The 19956-nt window shown below is 38.6% G+C and overlaps 2 protein-coding genes across 2 annotated transcripts; both read right to left on the minus strand.

Annotated features, from left to right (window-relative positions):
* Positions 1-925: 925 nt before the first annotated feature.
* cnn2 (calponin 2) lies at positions 926-6890 on the minus strand. Its single transcript, XM_068341009.1, has 7 exons — positions 6731-6890; positions 4400-4521; positions 3809-3875; positions 3305-3442; positions 3081-3197; positions 2338-2484; positions 926-2109 (listed from the first exon to the last, which is right to left on the minus strand). The coding sequence occupies exons 1-7, from the start codon at positions 6779-6781 to the stop codon at positions 1804-1806; spliced, it is 948 nt and encodes a 315-aa protein (XP_068197110.1). The 5' UTR covers positions 6782-6890; the 3' UTR covers positions 926-1803.
* Positions 6891-10344: 3454 nt separating this feature from the next.
* On the minus strand, positions 10345-15432 carry crsp7 (cofactor required for Sp1 transcriptional activation, subunit 7). Its single transcript, XM_068340506.1, has 3 exons — positions 15146-15432; positions 14118-14192; positions 10345-14039 (listed from the first exon to the last, which is right to left on the minus strand). The coding sequence occupies exons 1-3, from the start codon at positions 15215-15217 to the stop codon at positions 12333-12335; spliced, it is 1854 nt and encodes a 617-aa protein (XP_068196607.1). The 5' UTR covers positions 15218-15432; the 3' UTR covers positions 10345-12332.
* Between the last annotated feature and the right edge of the window lie 4524 nt (positions 15433-19956).

A 19956-nucleotide genomic window follows, 5' to 3' on the forward strand; every position in this document is an offset into this window, starting at 1 on the left:
TAGTATATTTAATAAGCAAGATTTCCACAGTAGATGGCAGCTGAAATTATTCCAGCTGTAAAAGCCGAAAGGAAAAGAAGTATTTATCATATCGACATGCTGCGACATATGAGAGGACTCAGTTGGAGTATGGGGAAAGTCTCTCTTCATTAAAGTATACTTAAAACATTCCTCTTTAACGCTAGTTGTCAGGGCTGGTTGAGGCTTGCTTTGGCTCAGCCCATAGCCATGCCACTGCAGGCTTCCTGTGCTGTGGGACATGACACAACAGGCCCCTCTGTTCATCTCTTTCTCAACCTTTACCCATTCATGTGCCATTAATGTGCCTTTGCTGTTGTGGCACCCAAATTGTGGAATAATCTGCCTCAGCAAATCAGACAGGCCTCTTCTCTGTCTGTTTTTAAATCTCGTGTGAAGACCTACCTCTTCTCCTTGGCTTTTAACATCTAGACACCAGATTTTATTTTGTCTTATCTTTTTTATCTAACTTTTTATTGCTCTGATTATTTGCTTTTGTTTTTATCCATATTTTATGTTTTATGTTTTTAATTGATTAACTTTACTTATATTTGAGCCATTTTGTCTTTTATCTATAATGTTTGTTCTTTTTTATTCATTCGCCTGTACAGCACTTTGGTCGACTGCGGTTGTGGTAAAGTGCTCAACAAATAAAGTTTGGATTGGATTGGATTAATACATGTTGGTGGCGTTGCCTCTTCCCACAGTGCTTGTACTTCCGGTGTTCTCTTGTCTCACAGAGTATTGAGCTGTGGGAATCCACATCATCTCTACCACTCACCACTGGGACTCTGTGGCATCGGCTATTTCACCTGTTCCTGCTGGACATCTAGGTACAATATTGTTATGTTCTGTATATGTTGATCTTTGTGCCTCATCTACTATATTATATTCACAAAAATAGCCATTCTGATTATCAATTTTTTTTTAATTAGCATAAAGTGTTCCAGAAGACAAAGTATAATCTAATACCAAATGGAAAATCACTTTAAAAAAAAAAATCACATGTGCATAAATAAGAATGATGCAAATACAATGAATGACTTGTTCACATTACACCCCAATATGTAATTATGATATACATAATATAAATCACTGACCAATAGAATCCAGTATTCTTGTATGGAATGTTCAAAAAATTAAATCATCCTAAGAAATGAACTTCACTCCTGTCAGAGTGGTTACATAAACAAGGAAACACTGCCAACAAACAAAATGAAAAGTTGTGACAGAAACAAAGGAATGTATAAAGAAAAAGATGGTTATTCCTTAAAAAATATGTTTCCTCATCGGTACTAGCTGATACCAGACAACCAAAGAAATGAAGCTCATTATCAGGAATGTGTCTTTATGCACAGACAGACAAACAGGGGTGTTTTAAGTTCCCTCCCCATTTTTTAAAGAAATAAGGAACCCCTGATGATTGATTCATTAAATTTAGTCCTTGCAAAAGTCTCCAGCTCTCCCTTAATGTAACAATTATATCAAAAAAAACAAATATGAGGGCTTTGGCACATTTAAAAAATCCCTGTGATAGAAAACTAGGCCAAGCCTACAAGTCTTACTTTTGTGGACACCTTAAATATAACAAAGAAATACAGTTCATTATGATATGTGTAACCTTGCTTTGCACAAATAAGGGATTAGACAACCATTTCTTACAATACTAAAATGGATATGGCCCCTAAAAAGGTTCAACATCCTAGGTAGAAAAATAAACTTCCTGCCTTGAGGTTCTCTCTTGTACAATACCTCTCTAAACCTTCCTCAGTGTCCTCCTTCTTTCTAGTAATCTGTCCCATCATCTCTGTACACCTGCTCTTCTTCCTGGTAACCTTGGTAACCCTCATCTTGGTAATCTTGGATGTAGCTGCTGGAATTGCCAGCCCCATTCTGATCATCTGCCACCACCTCAGTCTTAGGACAGTATTTTGCATCGTAGATCTGCCGGGGGAGGCCAAAGTTCTGGCCGTGCTGGTTCGCTCCCTGGTTGTAGCCCATCTGCAGAGACAGGGTGCTGTTGTCACACTTCTCTACGCCCGACTTCAGGTCACAGATGGCACGCCTTGTGCCTGGAGCGGTCATCCCAGCCTGTGGGAGAGTGACAAACGATGGAAAAAGTAAACCAAGTGATATATGTTCATACAACGCTGCATTTTAAAATTCTATAAAAAGTTTTCTGCTTAGGAATTATTAATTTCTTCAAACTCAAACTTTACAGCTTTCTACAAAAATTTTACATGATATGTTTACAGATGCAATGAAGTCCTTTTTCTCCGACCCCTCTAGTACTGAATTTATAGGAAGGTGTTGCAGTACCTGGGTTGCCCCCTTGTTAGTTCCCATTTGCAGACTGATTACAGAGTTGTCCATGGGGGGCTGAATTTGGCATTTGTGGTCAATCAAGTGCCTCCTGGTACCATATGCATTCATTCCTGCCTGACTTGCACATTTGTTGGTCCCCATCTAAAAAGACAAAACCACCACAATAAACTCATGTAAAACAATTATAATATATAAACACATGATTAATTAAATTATTTTAAAACTTATAAATGTTCCATAATGGGGGGGGGGGGGAAATCCATGACTCATCATTTCATACAGACTCACTAAAATTTAATCAGTTCAGTTCTAGACCATACTAAATAAGTGCTGTGTGAAATCTGACTGGTAGCATTTGCGTGATCTTGCAGACAAACTGACTGATGCTGCTTGGTGAGGCTAATAATGAACTACAGAGGCGGTGAGAACAACAAGCAGCCGTTGTGAAATATGGGTAAAATGAAATCATGGCATTGATTGTGCAAACACTGACATAGGCTATGCCGCACAGATCCAGTCATGTACAACCTGTTCTGTTTATACTTCACTCAGTGTCAAACCTGTACTGGCCTGCATTGTGTTGACTAAGAGACTAAAAAAAAAAACCTACTGTCCAATTGCAGTAAAAAAATAAAATTTATGAGACATTTGGGATTTTAGGTTGAAGTGTTTGCAGTTCTTCAGTTTTCACTGGATCGATTAGAGAATTTCAGGTACCAAACTACTTCTGAAAATACCTGCAGTCCAATGACACACTGGCCAGCTTTCATCTTCTCATCATCAAACATCCTCTCATGCTTGTCTGCATACTTCACCCCAATGTCCACATTTGAATGGCAGCCCTTGGTCTTGGCCTGACAGAGAATTGAAGGTTGTCAATGTGAAAGTACTGTACTTGAATAATTTATACACTAGAATAACTGACTTTTATTCCAAGAACACTCCATTAAGTTTGACTCACCATGCTAGCAAGAGCAAGCAGCGTTGTCTGGACCTGTGTCATGTTTCCATTCTCAAACAAGTCATTGGCTTCAAAGATATCATGAGGTTTAAGGCCAAATTCTGTGATGGCTTTGATGAAGTTTGTCAGGTTCTCCAGCTGAAACCAACGTTCAGTAAAACATTAACCACATAGCAGATTGTCCGTTTGCATTCCAATTTAAATAATGTTCTTAAGAAAAAGATACCTTCCTATCTAGCGGTTTGTGTTTACAACAGTCAGCTGCTCTCAAATTAGGAAGTATGTTTTTTTCTGACTTAACACCTAACAATACAGGCAGCTGTCTCAGAAACAAACTTCTGCATCACTTAAAATATTTAAAATATCAGTAGCTGTAGAATCATGTGCTCGCTTCATGTGGAACTCTGTCATTCACTGGGAACCAGCTACATGGAAAATAAAAGTCAGACTATTACTTTGCAAATCCCTTATTTGTCTAAAAGCCTTTGTAATCTCATTACTCACTTGATGCCAGTTCAGTTTTGACTTGTTAATCTTTGGAACAGAGTCTGGTTTCAGTTTGTTGATAAGGCTGTAAACAAACAAAAAACATGACAAAAGGAAAATTAAAAGACAACACAGACTTAATTTAAAAAAAAGAAGCCAGGGAAACATGAAATAGTAGGACTGTGTAGGTAGTCACTCAATTGCTGATGAAGCAATGGGTAAAAAAATGTTTTCAAGTAGGAGGAGTGAATCGTTTTCCTTCCTACTGACCTCTGTCGAGAGTTCACATGCAGTCTTGATCATACACTTGAGAAAAAGGTGGCGAGTAAAAACCCAATGAACTAAAGCACGATATAATTACTGTAATCCTTGAAACAAAAGGTTAGTTTCGTGGTAAAAGAAGACGTGGTCAGACCTCGAACTATGCAAAGACAGATTACTTGACTATTGACCTTCATCTTCATCTCTATTACTCCATTAAGGCTAATGAACTCAAGAGAGCACAAACATATCTCTACATTATTACCATCAAGGTCTCTTTGCACATTTTGATGGAATATATTAAATAATCGTGCATGGGTACTTTTAGAGTACTGCGGCACTGCTTACTCGCATAGAATGATTCCACTCTTTAGGCTTTGCTGAAAGTCCGAATCAATGGTATGACCAGTGACTTCTCTAATCCAGCAGCGGAGCTCCTCTTCTTTCTGCACGTCATACTTCATTGCGATCTGGTTGGGTTGAAAGTCACATTTGTGTTAGAAGCAGGAAACAACAAGGATGCCATCAATCAAAACAGATAATGCATTGATAGGGGTTTTTTTTTAATCCCAAATAATAATAACATGCAGTTTGTCTGCAACAATGACAAAAGAGGCATAGTCAGCTATTTTTGCAGTCAAAAGTTAATTATGACTGCATGTTATAATGTGTCGTTGTCATCAGGAATTTCCCTTTGACGGGAGGAGGGGGAGGCACACACACAAACTCACACACACACACACATCCTGTTTGGTAAACTGCTAAATTCTTCCCTGAAACACAGGAAGGCCATTGCTTTGGCACAAAGATTGACTTTATCTAGAGGGTGTCGCTGCTGAGGTGTTCGATTTACAAGTTGTTGTTTTTTTTAAAGTCACATCAGTGTACGAAATGGTGTTTGCTGGCTCTAAAAGAAGTCATTCACAGAGGAAAATTTGAAGTATAACATGTAAAAAACTGTAGAACAAAAGTGAAACAATTCGTAGACTAAAACAGGAATCGATTTCTGCTTGTAAAAGGTGTCGACAGAACTCTTTGCTAACTAGATCAGCAAACAAACCATCCCGAGGGTGAAAAAACTGAATCAACTACATTCAGCAGTCGACTGCGTTCATCTCACGACCAGCTGCCCCGTAAAGGAATGTCTGTCTTCCAGTTAAATGCCCTTCATTCAGTAAGCCTCATATTAAACAAAACCTCAGCAATTATAATAGTCTAAAAAAAAAACTTCTATAGATAATTCACAAGGACAATAAGAAGGCAAGGAACTTGTTCTACAGGACACTGATAAAAGCAGTGAGGTTGCAGAACGGCATGTGATGATCCAGTGAACAAATACAGCACGCAGTTCGAGCTCAAACATCTCACCAGTGAACATTTTCGACATGAAAATACAGTAATGAGAAAGAGCGTACATCTTGACATGCATCACATTTCTGTTCACAATTCAAATCAGCATAACTTCAGTCGACTGTCACCCCCCACCCCCCCCAAGGATATCACTGGTAGCAGAGGACATCAGCATGCTGTCTTTACATCCAGCACATGCTGTTCACTAGAGACTGAGGGAGGAGACCCACAAGGGCAAAACCAGACAAATTACAATCCGAGCTTCACCTCAACACACAGAAACCATTGCATCACCACAAATTACTGTCATTACTTCACTCACCCTCATGCCAATTAAACAACACCAATCATATCAAATTATTTTATTTACAGTATCTGGATTATTTGGATCGGATTAACGAAACTATAATTAAACATCAACAAAAGAAATGTGGAGAGTCTGAAGAGAGGGGCTGTGTGTAAACGCAACGATCTGTGGCGGATTAAAGGAAACATTTAAATGAGGATTTTTTTTAAAAAAACAAAACATTATTTTTATGACAATATTTTTATTACACTGCGAAAAAACATTAGGTAAAGTTGCCGAAAGTGTGACCCAGGTGACTGTGTTACACATTCATCAATGCGGTCAGGATCCGGATTGAGTCTGTCCACACAGGCCAAAATAAACAAGGCGCTTCCTTGTCTTTCCTGAAGTAGACTCAGTCTGAATAGTGTTTTTTTTTTAAAAACTATCTCATATTTTTCAGGGTGCAAAATTAAGAATTTTACACTTTTAAAACACTGACGAAACAATCTGAGAGAATTAACAAATGCGTCACGACCGCTCACTGCGCTTCAACATCTCCTAAACTCAAAAAAGACCCGCAGAACAACAGTTACGCAGAGGTCTGGCCCCCATCGTTGACACCAATATCCGAACTACATTCTCCACTAATGAAAGACAAAGCTGACAACACCCCGAGAAGGAACTTTCGCTACAACGACACAGGTTTTTAGCCGAGAGGGACAACGCCCATAGGCGTAGAAGTTTGCCTCTGGTGTCAAATACGCATGTCCCGTTAATGCATTTAAAACTTTTAATGCACTCTTTTTTTAACACATGCATGCAAAATCAAAGCTGGTTGATGAATATGACGTAAAAAGTATTACTTAAAATTATTTTAAAACCCATGCGTGACACTGTGGTGACCTTTAAACCGAACACGACTAATCAAAATGGAGACCAAGTAACTACCAGAATTCGCCTTCGTAAAAAAAAGTAGAATAAGACAAGGAAGTTCAGTCGAAAGTTACTTTAAGAGACGCGTTGAAACAACATGAACCCACCTTGTTTTTCACCTCTGCTGATAATCCGTAAGCAGGACCCTTGTTGGCCATTTTTCTAGCGTGTTTTTGCGATTTGTGCAAAAGATAGTGAAGTTGGGATAAAGTCTCCGCTAATTTATCTTCGACTTTCTCTTCCAATGAAAATGGAGAGCACTAAATACTTCCTCTCTCCTCTACGGCTACCAATTGCAGCGCTCCCACGGTTTCTATCAAAGATGTTTCATTCTCGAGGCAAGATGATTCACTGCTGTTGGACCGAAGCGGAAACTGAAACGCAATTCAGGGGAAAAAAAAATAAATCAAATCGAGCAATTAAAGACAACAAAAATCTTTAAATAATTAACCTAAAATTGGGCACTGTGTGACAAAAATAAAATAAACTACTATTTAAATTCGATCCAGAATTTTTTGTTCTCTTCCAAATTAAAACTGATGCTTGATGGGGTTTTTTTAGTATTTAGGATATCTTTACAACATCAACAACCTAACATTGGAAAAGTTGTTTAATCAAAATTGGCACTTTTCCCTTTGAAAAGTGAAGTTATAGAATGATTTTAAGAAACTTTCCGTGAGAAATGCATTAAAGGAGATTAAACTGGACTATTACAATGAAGTAACTATAATACTTTATGGGATATTTCTCAAAAAATAAATTGATGGGTCAATAGGCCAATAGGCTCCTTTTCAAAAGCTTACTGGCTTCTACCTGTCAGCCCTACCACAAATAAATTTTAAAAAATTAATTAAAGTGAAAGAGACACGTAATAACAATCAGTACACGCGAACGAAAACATTGTGTCCTATTTACAGCAATTACGGAAGTACACAGAGTTAAATTTGTTCCTGTGTACTCTTTGGCTGTCTGCTCAGTTAATCGATCCTAGGCTCCACCTTTCCTTTTTTTCTTCTCCAGGTCGCAATTGAAATCAAAAACTCCTTATATGGAAGGAAACTTCCCAAATTCCTGGATGGTGGGAGTGTTCATCTGGTCCCACCCTGCATACCAGTCTTTAGTGGACCAGACAAATTGTCGCAGTTTTTTTGACTCACTGCCGACAAATAAATCCTTGAGGAACTCAACTGCGTATGATGAGCTACTGGGGTGACGTGATGTCGGTAGAATGGGGTTTTACATAACTGACATAACCACATATGCCAGGGCTTATAAATTTTCTCCAGACTGGTGTTTGAGTTTAAACTGAAAACTCACAAGAATCTCCAAACACAAGGGTCACAAATGTCACAGTACATTATTTAACCAAAAACACATAATTAGAAGGGGAGGGGAATTTGATCCTTGTCACAGCGGCCTTTTGTTTTATCATTTTTGTTCATGACATTTTCCCACAGATAGCTTAAATGAATGAACACCAATAAGTTTCTATCTGGAAAGTTTATATTTTTGGTACTTACATTTAATAGGTGCTCCAGATCCGCAGTATTTTTTTTAGCTACACTAGATAATATTTTCTGCAGCTTCCTGACAAGAAAATTGTATTTTTCCCAGATCAGTCATGATTTAGTTATGGACAATGGGCTCTATAGTACTTGTCTCTTGGACAGGGAAAGGAAACTGTGTCTATAGGCTTTAGGTTACATTGAATTTACTATATGTTTCTGTTACTCTGCTTCAATGGTGCATTTCATCACCTCTGTAAGACTGATTTGTGTATCTGAGGGGAAAAAAACCTTGTGTGTCTTCACCAGCAAGGTTATATTCAAGGAAAAAGTTAAGGCGAAAATACATCTAAAATTAGAATTTAAAAGCATGTTTTCTTACTATACATACAAACAGACATAGGTGTATGTGAACTTTTTTAAATTGCTACAGCTAAAATGATTAGTTGATTTACATGAAAATCAGGACATTTGGTTGTTCTATCTCGTCAAACTTGGCTTTGTGATGTGTTTTTTTGTGAAGTTTAATATGGAGTTGAGTATTTTTAGGTTAATATTTCAGGTTGGTTAAAAACCTCTAGCTTAAAACATATTACAGACAAAGAAACAATCACATTCAGAATATAATCAGTTCACCAGTTTCTGATCAAACTAATCCTTAATATTGATCAATTACAACATCTGCAGACGTCAGTGAATTTGCACATCGTCAGGCTGACGTAATGTTTTAGAGAGTTAGAGGCCTTCGTGACACACTTTATTCTCAGAAACCAATGATTACATAAATTCACAAGCATCTGTAGTGAGTGTTTGGGCACACCTGTATTCGATGGTACATGAACGCATCACCCAGGTGTGCAGTTGACTGATTCACAGTATGAGTACAGACAGTTACTGACCTGACAACTGTGTTGAGATGACATCACTTTACTGAGTCATGGTGGGTGGGTCGTGGGGTGCATTTAAAACAAGCTGGGACTCAGTATTCTTTATACATTGAGATTATTTCTTCCATTAATAATCATAAAACGTAATTTATTCAGTCAATAAATAATTGAATAATTTCCCTGTGGGATTACTAAAGTATTCATTCATCCTATCATAAAAATGTAACACTTGTACACACAGATCAGTTGTTGCTCATCTAGATTGTTCGGTTTTAAAATGGGGAGCAACAAACAGTATTTGTTGTGCGTTCATGTAAAAATAATCAATTATCAGTTCATATTACTCAGTTCAATTATTTCCCATTTCATTAAAATGATTCTGGACCATCCCACTCTTGCATCATGGAGACACAATGCACATGTATGCGCCCCCACGTGGATGAATTGTGTTACTACAACATATTACAGCTCAATACCTCATGTATAGCAAAGTTTATAACAAATAATCGGTATATTTACCCATCGACCCAATCAATTAATCACAGTCCATTTATGATAATAAATTGAATCTCCTGGAGTAATGCTTTGAATATATGCTATAAAGATCATCAACCTATAATGAATTATTCATTAATTTTCTTAACTGTTCATCCTGTTTAGGATCATGGAAGAGCTGGATAGATAGATAGATAGATAGATAGATAGATAGATAGATAGATAGATAGATAGATAGATACTTTATTAATCCCGGAGGAAATTGCATTATAGTAATAATGCAATTGCATGGAGTAAAAGTAAAAACAACCAGTCACACTGACATTCATACCAAGGGCAATTTAAAAAGTCACCACTTGACCTCAACTTTCTTGGTGGTGCGAGAATCCAGAGAGAACCCATGCAGCCAAAGGGAGAACATACAAACTCCACACAGAAGTCCCAGGCAACAGAACTACCGACTTCACGACCCTGCTGTGCATGATCTTGCCAGAGGGAAAGAAACAACTTAGAGAAGTCCAAGTAAATGCACAACCACTTTTGATTACAGTACTTGGCGATTCTCAAAAATAGTTTGCAAGATGCTCACATAACATCTTTTCTAATGGGAATCACCCAACTAAAATTAGTATAAAAAATTCCGTACATGTATATGGAAACTGTGGTGATGCTAGTATATTTGCGACACCTAAAAACACACAACTATCTCCCAGGATTCAATACGTGTAACATTTGGTCAAGCTAATTCGCAATGCTTTGAAAACATGATTACAGACATATGACCAAATCCTCCATGTTTAGATTTTGCTGGGATTAAAAAAAAAACAAACTACACGAAGTGATACACAGGTCAGAGTCATCATTAAGTTTGACAATGGAAAACATTCAACTGTGACTAAAGTTAAGCACAACACCATTGTAAAAGAGTCATTCTGTCAAGCTGAAGGTTTGGATCATTTTATTTTTCAAACAATTGAGATGTTGAACACTTAACAAATAAAGATGCCCCAGGCAAAACATATTCTCATCAACTAGTTGTAGCACTTTTCCTTTATTGCCAGCTGTTATGCAGTTTCTCAATGACTGCAGTTTCACTCTCGACACATCAGTGTGTACAAAAAGGTAACAGAAATGGTGCATATAACAGCATCGTATTGATCACAGGACTAGGAATTCTCGCACATTAGCCTGGCTTTTATGGACAGGCGTGCTTTATGCAGAAGCAAATCCAGATTCACTACTTACCAAGGCACATTGGTAGGGATGAATGACTGCAAGAATGTATGAACAGAGAGGCTGCACAGTAGCCAGTCTTAATTTGTGTCATGGACGTAAAAACTGGAAATGGTTGATGAGCAAAAAGGAAATCAAATTGAATACAAAAATGCCATAAATTACTGATGGACAACTCTCTTCCTTAATATGGCTGCAATATTTTAAAGTGGAAGCAAAAATAGGGCTACCTCTAATTGCATCCAAAACTTTAACTCTGAATTGCAGCTGCAAAAACATTTGTGACTGAAACAGAAACAAATTTTACTTAAATTGTGGGAGCACCTACCTCTAATTCATATTTAAACCAAGTGAGTATTTAAGTGACCAACGAGTGTTCAGTTGCATGAGAGATCACGTGCTGTATAGTCACCAAAATTCTTTAGAGATGTGAAGGAATTACAGAAGGAAATACTGCATGAAGGAATGGAAACTACTTGTAAGTCAATCTTTGGATTAAAACTTTAATGTTTTGTTTATTTTGTCTCAATCCAGTTACTGATCAGCAAAGTGTGATTTGTTATTCTTAAATATTTGAGGCTTAAGAGGCAGCATGTGGCTGGAGTGTGTCACTGTAACTAAATTAACTTCAAATTAACACATTATTTTGATCAAAGAATTTGAAAACCATTGACTTTTCATTATAAAGTTGTCCTCCAGAGTTGAGATGGTACGGACGTGAGATCTGTGATGACACAAAGACTGAGAATGGGTGATGGGTGGGGTATGGAATGTTAACCGAATGCATCGTCCAATCTCAAATACAATGCAAAAGCATTTGTATGCCCCTTCAACAATCAAGATCAGGATGACCATGTTGTGATGCACAGAGAGAGAAAAAAAAGATCTACATGTTTCTAAATGTGTGGATGAACATCCCAAGAATGAACTGTCAAAATAAATAGATGTATACATCATTTACGATTTATTCTTTATATCTCACATAAAGCTTCTTGTAACGGCCAAATATGCACCAGCATTTCAAACGCTGGACACGTTCAGCTCTACCTGTGCTGGATGACCTCTTTATCAACACCTTTCTGGGCACCAACGCAGCAGTTTAGACAGGACAGCTAAACTCCATCCTTCCCACACACTTAGCCCTCGATTTTAAATTCTTATTCAAAATTTCGAAGGTAAAAAAGTAGAAAACACCATTATGCCAGTGAGCCTGAATAGAGACGTGAATCAGAACGTCCAAATTTCACATCACACCATTTCTGATTATCTGGAATAACTGTCTCATCTTTCTTGTCTTCATTGTTAAAAGGAAAACTGCAGTTTGGGCCTCATCCTTTCTGTGCCATTTCTTTTGAAAATTATAACATAAACAGCCCTTGATATTAAAACTCAACTTCCTTTAAACTTGAATCCTTTCATACCAAACTCTTCATAGATTAGCACAGAAAAAGGAAGAGGTGCAGGGCGGAGTTTAGCAGGCCTGGCTTCTGCCAGTCTCACAGTGGACAAACAAACGAAAATCACAAAGTATTTAGTCTCTGTAGAGACGAATAAAGGAGTGGAAAAGGAAAAGAACTCCCTCGAACCCCTCAGTCTAGGCAAACATATGGTAGGATGTTCAACTTGCTTTCATCCCCATGAGGGTCCAATGATATGCACTCTGTCCAATCATACCAGGTGCCCTTGGTGTCATAACAACCGTTCACTCCGGACCAGTGCTCTGTGTGTATCCTGTCCACATCCCCGTCCCTCAGATCCCGGCTCACACCCGGTAAATCCACAACTGAGGGGTCCGCCTGCAGAACGTGTATCTTCCTTGAGTCCTTGATCTCCTGTTCTTCCCTTTTCAGATACTCTGACATGAAAAAGTGTGCACTAGGGGCCTGGACCCCTGAGGAAGTGAGCACGTTGCTCTGAAGGTTCAAGTAGGACTGGATGATTTCATTTCTGGACAGCTCCTTCCAGTTTGTTTGATGGAAAGGATTGGGGCTGGGACCTGGCGCTGGCACAGGGGATGGAGTAGGAGCTAAGGTCGGAGCGAGAGTCAGGGCAGCTGTTTGCTGTACAGTGCTTTCAGTTCTCTGCCTAGATTCAGCGGTGTCAAAAGTGGGGCTTTCCTCGGTTGGGGAAGATTCTTTGTGAACCAGAGGTTTGATCTGACCCGTGACTGGGTCAAACGTTAACCTGCGTTCTTTTAACCGTACAGGCTTTGTCGTGTCCTCCATTTTCTGGCCATCTAAGTTAACAGAGTAGTCTCTTGATCTGTACTTTCTCCTTTTTTGCTCCAAGTTTGGGACCACAGCCCCATCTGTGTCATCAGACACAGACATAGCTCCCTCAGATGGTGGTCTGTGCAGTTCTAAGTTCTGTTGGACATGAGAGGACGAGGGAGAGACAGATGGGGATTCCAGTGTTACAGATATGTCTTGTGTTGGGCAAACAGGGGGAACCTCTGACAAACCAGCCCAGTGCATTGAAGACCTATGAGAAGAATGTGGCAGCTTGTCAGCATAAGATGCTTGGGCTGGGGAGCATACAGACTGGGGCAAAGACAAGGGAGAATCCCTGGACGAAGGACTTGAAATAGGTGTCCCTTTTGGTGTAGATGCCGAGGAGCGCTTGGTCACTACGTCTTGCTTCACGCTCCGTGGACTGGTATTGAGCCCACGGGGACTCCTGGCTTGATAATACGCACTTCCTTCATCCAATCTGGCTTGTTGCTGCATCACAGCAACCTTAATCATAGAGGAAGTGCTAGGTAGTTTGGCCACTCCAGGGGAGCTGGGGCGAGGCTTGACAGCATTCACCGGAATTCTGTTAATTTTATCATTATCGACATGCTCTATTCGAGATCTGTCAGGTGACGGGACGACTTGCTGCTCAGGTAGTGCATCAGGACTGCCTGCAATCCCATTAGTGGGTGGGGGTGAAAAAGAGTTGTCGTATGAAGATAATTTGGAGATTTTTTCTGGTAAGTGCACTCCAGCGTCTCTGTACTCCATTCGGCGTTTCCGGTTGCTTGATTTCTCAGCTTTTGGTGAATATGTGTTGTGAACATCATTTCTGATTTTGACTTCGGGGACACCCTTCCCCGTGACGGAAATGTCAGAAGGTGAGGCTTCCGTTCTGCAGGGATGAGAACTGCCATTGGTAGACCCAGGAGTACTTGTAGCCACAGCTGGCCCAGGTTCGATCAACTTTTGCCAATTCCTCAACAGTCTCTTAGCACGCTTTGCAAGGTCTTCATCCTTTGTCTTTTTCCTTACATCATTGATCAACTTTCCAAGTCGAGTTTCCTACATGACAGATACATGCAAAATTTAAAAACAACACTGTTTTTATATTTAAGCAGGAGTTTGTGTCAATCACCTTACCTCAAGCGCTTCTTTGGTGATAGGATACTTTTCAAGACAGGAAATTACCTCCAATACGGCCACCATGTTGCATATCTGTACGGAGAATAAATTTCTTTTAATGAATTTACATTTTGTTTTAGGTTTCACGTTGTACTGTTGGCTGCAAAGAAGGAAGTGTTCAATATAAATTCACTAATAGCAATTGTAGGCTCAGTCCCAGTATATCAGGAAATAATGTCATAAATTGTGTTAAATTATTCATTAATACACACGTTTAAGTCATATTTTATGCTTTAGGCTTGTTAATCGCGTCTAAGTTAGCTTACGCGACATTAGCTTGACTTCAGTCAACGTCGCTGAAAAGTGAAGATGACAGTGTCAGCTCCGTCATCATTTGCCTCACATCATTCGTTGTGTTTTTGGAAAGAAGAGCATTGTGACAATAATTAAAATCAAACAGCGACGAACTTTAATATGTCTAAGTTTGAAAACGTCAAGCATCGTTTGAGTGACACTTAGCTTCCTTAGCTAATTTTAGCTACTGTTAGCATTCAACTAACTTCAGCTGGAGGGCTCCGGCTATTTCCTAAAACGCAGCTTGTCGAGCTAAGAGCTAGCTAGCTACATCCCACACTTCGTAACAAGTCGTCGCATTAGACGGTCTCCATGGAAACACTAGACAATTCTTTGATCACGTAAACTATATTACTGTCAAACATACATTTCCAAAGGGAATATATATATATTATACACGTAGTCCATTCATGAAATACCATAAACTTGCTTCAGTAGCTATGCTAGCAGCTTCTGCGCTACATTCGCTAGAAGCTGCTAAGCTATTTAGCAAACTGTCAAAACGACAGCTAAGCGTACCCTACTTTAACAGTCACTACACAAGACGGCGTATATCAAATTTGCGAATCAAACATTTCAAAAGACAACCAAAGACTTAACTGACAACTCTTGGGTGAACTGACTGGCCGAGTTTTGCCCGAGAGCAAGTAAACAAGCTAACGCTAGCCACCTAGTCGGGTAGCTTCACTCACATTGCTCTGACTGTCGATGGCCTGCAGCAGCCGGTCCCTCATCTGCTGCGGGGTTGCTGAGACCGTTGTCATTGCCTGTTCGGTGCGATCCGGAGGCTGGAGGGAGGAATCCTCCAAAACGAAAAGTGGGTGACAATGGTGACTCAAAGGCCGATGCACTAACTCGCCAGGCGTCCGAACACCATGTTTTTCTGTCGTCTGTAGCGTAGACGGCTCAGTTTTCGTCACATGGAGCAGGTAAAGTGTGCGCCGTGTTGACCACTGGCTGCTGCCTGATCGGCGCTCTAGCAGCTCACGACCAACTGCTGGATCCCTCAGCGGCCTCCTGATGCATGCTGGGATACGATGTACGCGCTTTGACGTCCACACGTAGCAAAGTAAACATCCCGGCCGCCCACCCACACTCGCGGGCATACCCGTGGATGAGGAGGCGCACCGCGATCCACGGAGTCACCGGGATGAACGCGCATTGCGAGACAATGAAGGGATCGTTTCAAGATATACTGGCATCCATCCATCCATCCATCCATCCATCCATCCATCCATCCATCCATTCACCCATCTATCTATGTATCTATCTATGTATCTATCTATCTATCTATCTATGTATCTATCTATGTATCTATCTATCTATCTATCTATCTATCTATCTATCTATCTATCTATCTATCTATCTATCTATCTATCTATCTATCTATCTATCTATCTATCTATCTATCTATCTATCAAATTAAGTTAAGTTTACTATTATGCAGAGCAAAGAAAAAGATGTTTTTTCATCGTGCCACTATCAATACTTAAAAGCAATGGCAGATTACAAAATAAACACGATTGATTTTAACTTGCACAATTCTCCCAGCAGGGGGCGCCCTGCAACTTCTAAAAGAGGAGGCCTCATCGTTGACGTTTAATTTAGTTGATTTTTAATCCTAATAATTTACAATACATAAAAAATCTAATGGACTTCCTTTTAAAAATTGAACCTCTTGTCTAAGAGTCTTAGACACTGAGTGACACTGACAGTGATTTTAAGTCATCAAGTGTTTTCTTCTGGTGATGAGTCAATTTTAGATTTTTAAAATGTCTTTGTGTATATTAACCTTGTCAACAGAAAACATCATTAGATGAGAGACCAGGATGTTTTTTGTGTCATAAAAAATAAAGTTGTCAAGACTAGCTTCCATTTCCAAAATGTTCCCTTTAGCTATCAGTGAAGAAAAGCCACCTGAATGCAATCCTGTCATTATTCGATCATCCTCATCACACATGCAAAATGTCCATTGTCAACTCATTAAAATTGTTAGTGTGGGCAGAGTGGAACAGAACGCGCAGTTCCTGAGTCTAAAGCTGTGGAGTGAGTGAAAAAGTCTTCAGACATGCCAGTTATGGGGGATGTAAAGCATCGTGTGAAACTCTGTTGTAGTTCCTCATACTTTAGGGTTTTATTCAATATATGCGGTTCTTTCTCAGATATATTTATTTCATTTACAAATAATAATGCAAAGGTACAAAGACAGAAGCTTTCACACGAGAAAAATACATCAGGTACAGTTCAAACAGAAGCATATTTCACCTTCAATATAGCACATATTTTACAGCCAACTTGAATTCTTTTGGTCCGATTTGACACTCAAAATATAAAATGCACAATTTTGAAGTACAAGGTTAGAACAAGCACTTTTTAAAGGGTTATCTTAAAAAAGTATCAACTTGCCAAGCTGTACTGTGTTTGCATATTCTATGAGCATAATATTTCCTGTTGCTGAGGGTGTACTAGCAGTACAGTCCACCCTTTAATGGCAGTAAAATGCAGGTGCAGTGTTTAGCATCACTACGCTCTGAAATAAAATGCATTTTGTAACAATTTAGCTGCCATTGTATGAGGCTCCAACCAGCAGTGGTCCGTCCTCAAATGCGCACATAGATGTGGGAAACCCTCTAAGTGACTATATAGGACTATGACTCCATTTCACCTTCCCACATCAGTTTGTATTTTAGCACGTTGCACCACAAATATATCTACATACATCTATATGAAATTGCTGCATGATATCTTGATCTGCCACTTGTTATGTTCTCTCTTAGTTGGTATTTCTCAACAAGATGTCCATCTAGAAATATTCAAAATGAAATATCAGATTTATGAAGCATAAAAATAATTTAAATCAAAATACAATATATCAAGGTATTTTCTGTTAAAATTCAGCATCAATCCAGATGCTTCCCAGGTAATAGATCTAAGTATGGGTCACATTTCTTGAAATTATACTGCAAGATTTCAGTAATCATGATCAAGGTAATCAAAGCATTGATAAGTTCATACACGCCCACATTTCAACTGTGTTGGGACAGGACAGGCTAAAAAAACAACAACCCTGATAGCTTTATTCCATGGGTAAATATTAACTAATAAGGGGACCCTATTACATCCCCATGGATATAAAATAGGCATCCCAGAAAGGTGAAACAATTCAAAAATGAAGAAGAACCGAGTTTCAATTCTGTGTGGAATAACACATAAAGGATATGATGAATCTGGCCCAAGAACACAAAAAATGTTGTCGTAAACTCATCTCATTTGTAAATGATCACAATCAGATTTTGTTTTTCCACAGCATCCTAACTTATTAAGAATCATGATTGGTACCAGTGGCAAATAACAAATTTGATGGCATGAAGCTGCTCATGGCAAGTACACTGAAATTGCCTTCAGGGCCTCAGAATGCATGAGAATAAAGTCAAAGGGAAATTTAAGCAGGTCATTTAAATACAATACCTCACAAGGTAGGTAACTACACATTTTCATAGTATTGAAACTATTGTCTTACAAATTACTTTTGAATTTCAGTCGCACACTATATTTGTTACTCTGTGCCGTAGGTGGATCATAGGTAGTCAGTTATTCCAGATACATAATCTAATGGAGTTAACAAATATTTAAGTTGAGAAAAACAACCGTTGCTCTGCTGGAAAGTCTTGCCTCTGTAAACACTGGAGTAATACAGATGGGCACCTGGACACTGTTTCATAAAATGGTGCCAGTCACAGGCAACACATCAATCAGAGCTATCTACATGAGCTCATGAAAGTAAAAAAAAACCCCAAAACAAAAAAAAAACAAACCCCCCCCACAAAATTTATGTCCAGCTCACTTTGAAGTCAGACATCCAAAAGAGTACAGAGCCACAATAACATATTGCAGCGCAGTATTTCTCAGTGCATTTTCTCACTTTGACATCATATCACAGAAAGCACAAAAACATTGTTCCTACCATACAGCAATATACACACCTAGTCTAGATTCACAATGACATAATAACATTCTCTGGGGCGCCACATACTTTATATTGTAAAGTAAAACATGGTACCAAACAACAGTTGTTACATCCGCATGAAAGACTGATAACCGTATTTCTGATGCCCTTAGGCTTCATTTAACAGATACATCGTCCATACGTGATGCTGAAGAGAGAACACATAAAGACAATACTGTATCACTTAACAAGAAAAACAAAATACAGATGAACAGGGATGACTCCATCCGTCAATGTAAATAAAAACCAGGCAAAGATGATGCAAAAACAAGGCCAGAGATTCATGCAGTCACAACATCGTCAGCAAAGAAACAAACACACTGCATCACAATCCAGAAACATGATGCATTCATGTTTAGTTAAAAAAAAAAAAAAAAAGGAGAAAAATATCCAAGCTTAAAGACATAATGTCAACAGATTCAGTATCATTTGAAATAAAATTTGTGGCTTATAATTTTTAAGAATAGTAGTAACATGAGATTGAACAGGAAGGACCCTGACAAACACTGACAGACATGTTGTAGTTAAAAGAATCCTTTCCATAGTAAGAAACATTGATTGGTAGTAGTGTCTTTGAAATGAACTGTTGTCTATTTCATTGTTCTTATCAAACCTCTCTCCTCTCTCCCTCTCTCTCTCTCTCTCTCTCTCTCTCTCTCTCTCTCTCTCTCTCTCTCCCTCTCTCTCTCTCTCTCCCTCTCTCTCTCTCTCTCTATATATATATATATACAGTTTTTTTTTCATAAATTTTCTGCCTGTTTTAATCTGGTACAGTATTTTTGATAATATGCCCTACAAATTCCAAATGTGCTCATCTGGAAATTATACTACATCTTACTTGCATCATTAAACACTTTAACAATAGCACTTTAATTCACTAATCAGTGATTCACTAATCAGTGATTATTATAGAATTTTTTCTAGGTCTGAGCCGCAGTGCAGGAACATGACTGATGCATCTTTGAACATCACTGTTCCAATATAAAATTACTTTTCAGATTTTAGGAAAAACTATTAGACATTTAACAAAATTCTCACTGATCAAGTACAGCAGTTTTTTTTAAATAGACTATCTGTATATGACTTTTCAAAAATAAGTGTAATTAATCAAGATGTTTTCATATTTTTTTCTTTCTTTCTTTTCTCTATCTAAGAAGGCAAGTTTAACAGGTCCAGTGCAAATAACAGTCATGGACCAAATTTTTTCTTAAATGTCAAATGTCATGCTTCTGATTGAATCCATTATAACTGAAAACACAATGAATTCACAAAGGATTTTAACAGCTAAGTGCATGAAACTAACAAACAAAATATGAACAAAGACCAGAACGTCATGAAACAAATCCATAACGGGCACAGACAACACAGCCATGGCGAGGAAACACATACTGTATCAAACGTCAATGTGGTGCCACAGAAACATAAATGTTAAAACCATTTAAAAAGTACATCTCAGGGATAAATTAGGGATAAATTAACTGGTGAGATATTTTTGGT

This window comes from Antennarius striatus, chromosome 18 (assembly GCF_040054535.1).
Source record: "Antennarius striatus isolate MH-2024 chromosome 18, ASM4005453v1, whole genome shotgun sequence".
Lineage (NCBI taxonomy): Eukaryota > Metazoa > Chordata > Actinopteri > Lophiiformes > Antennariidae > Antennarius > Antennarius striatus.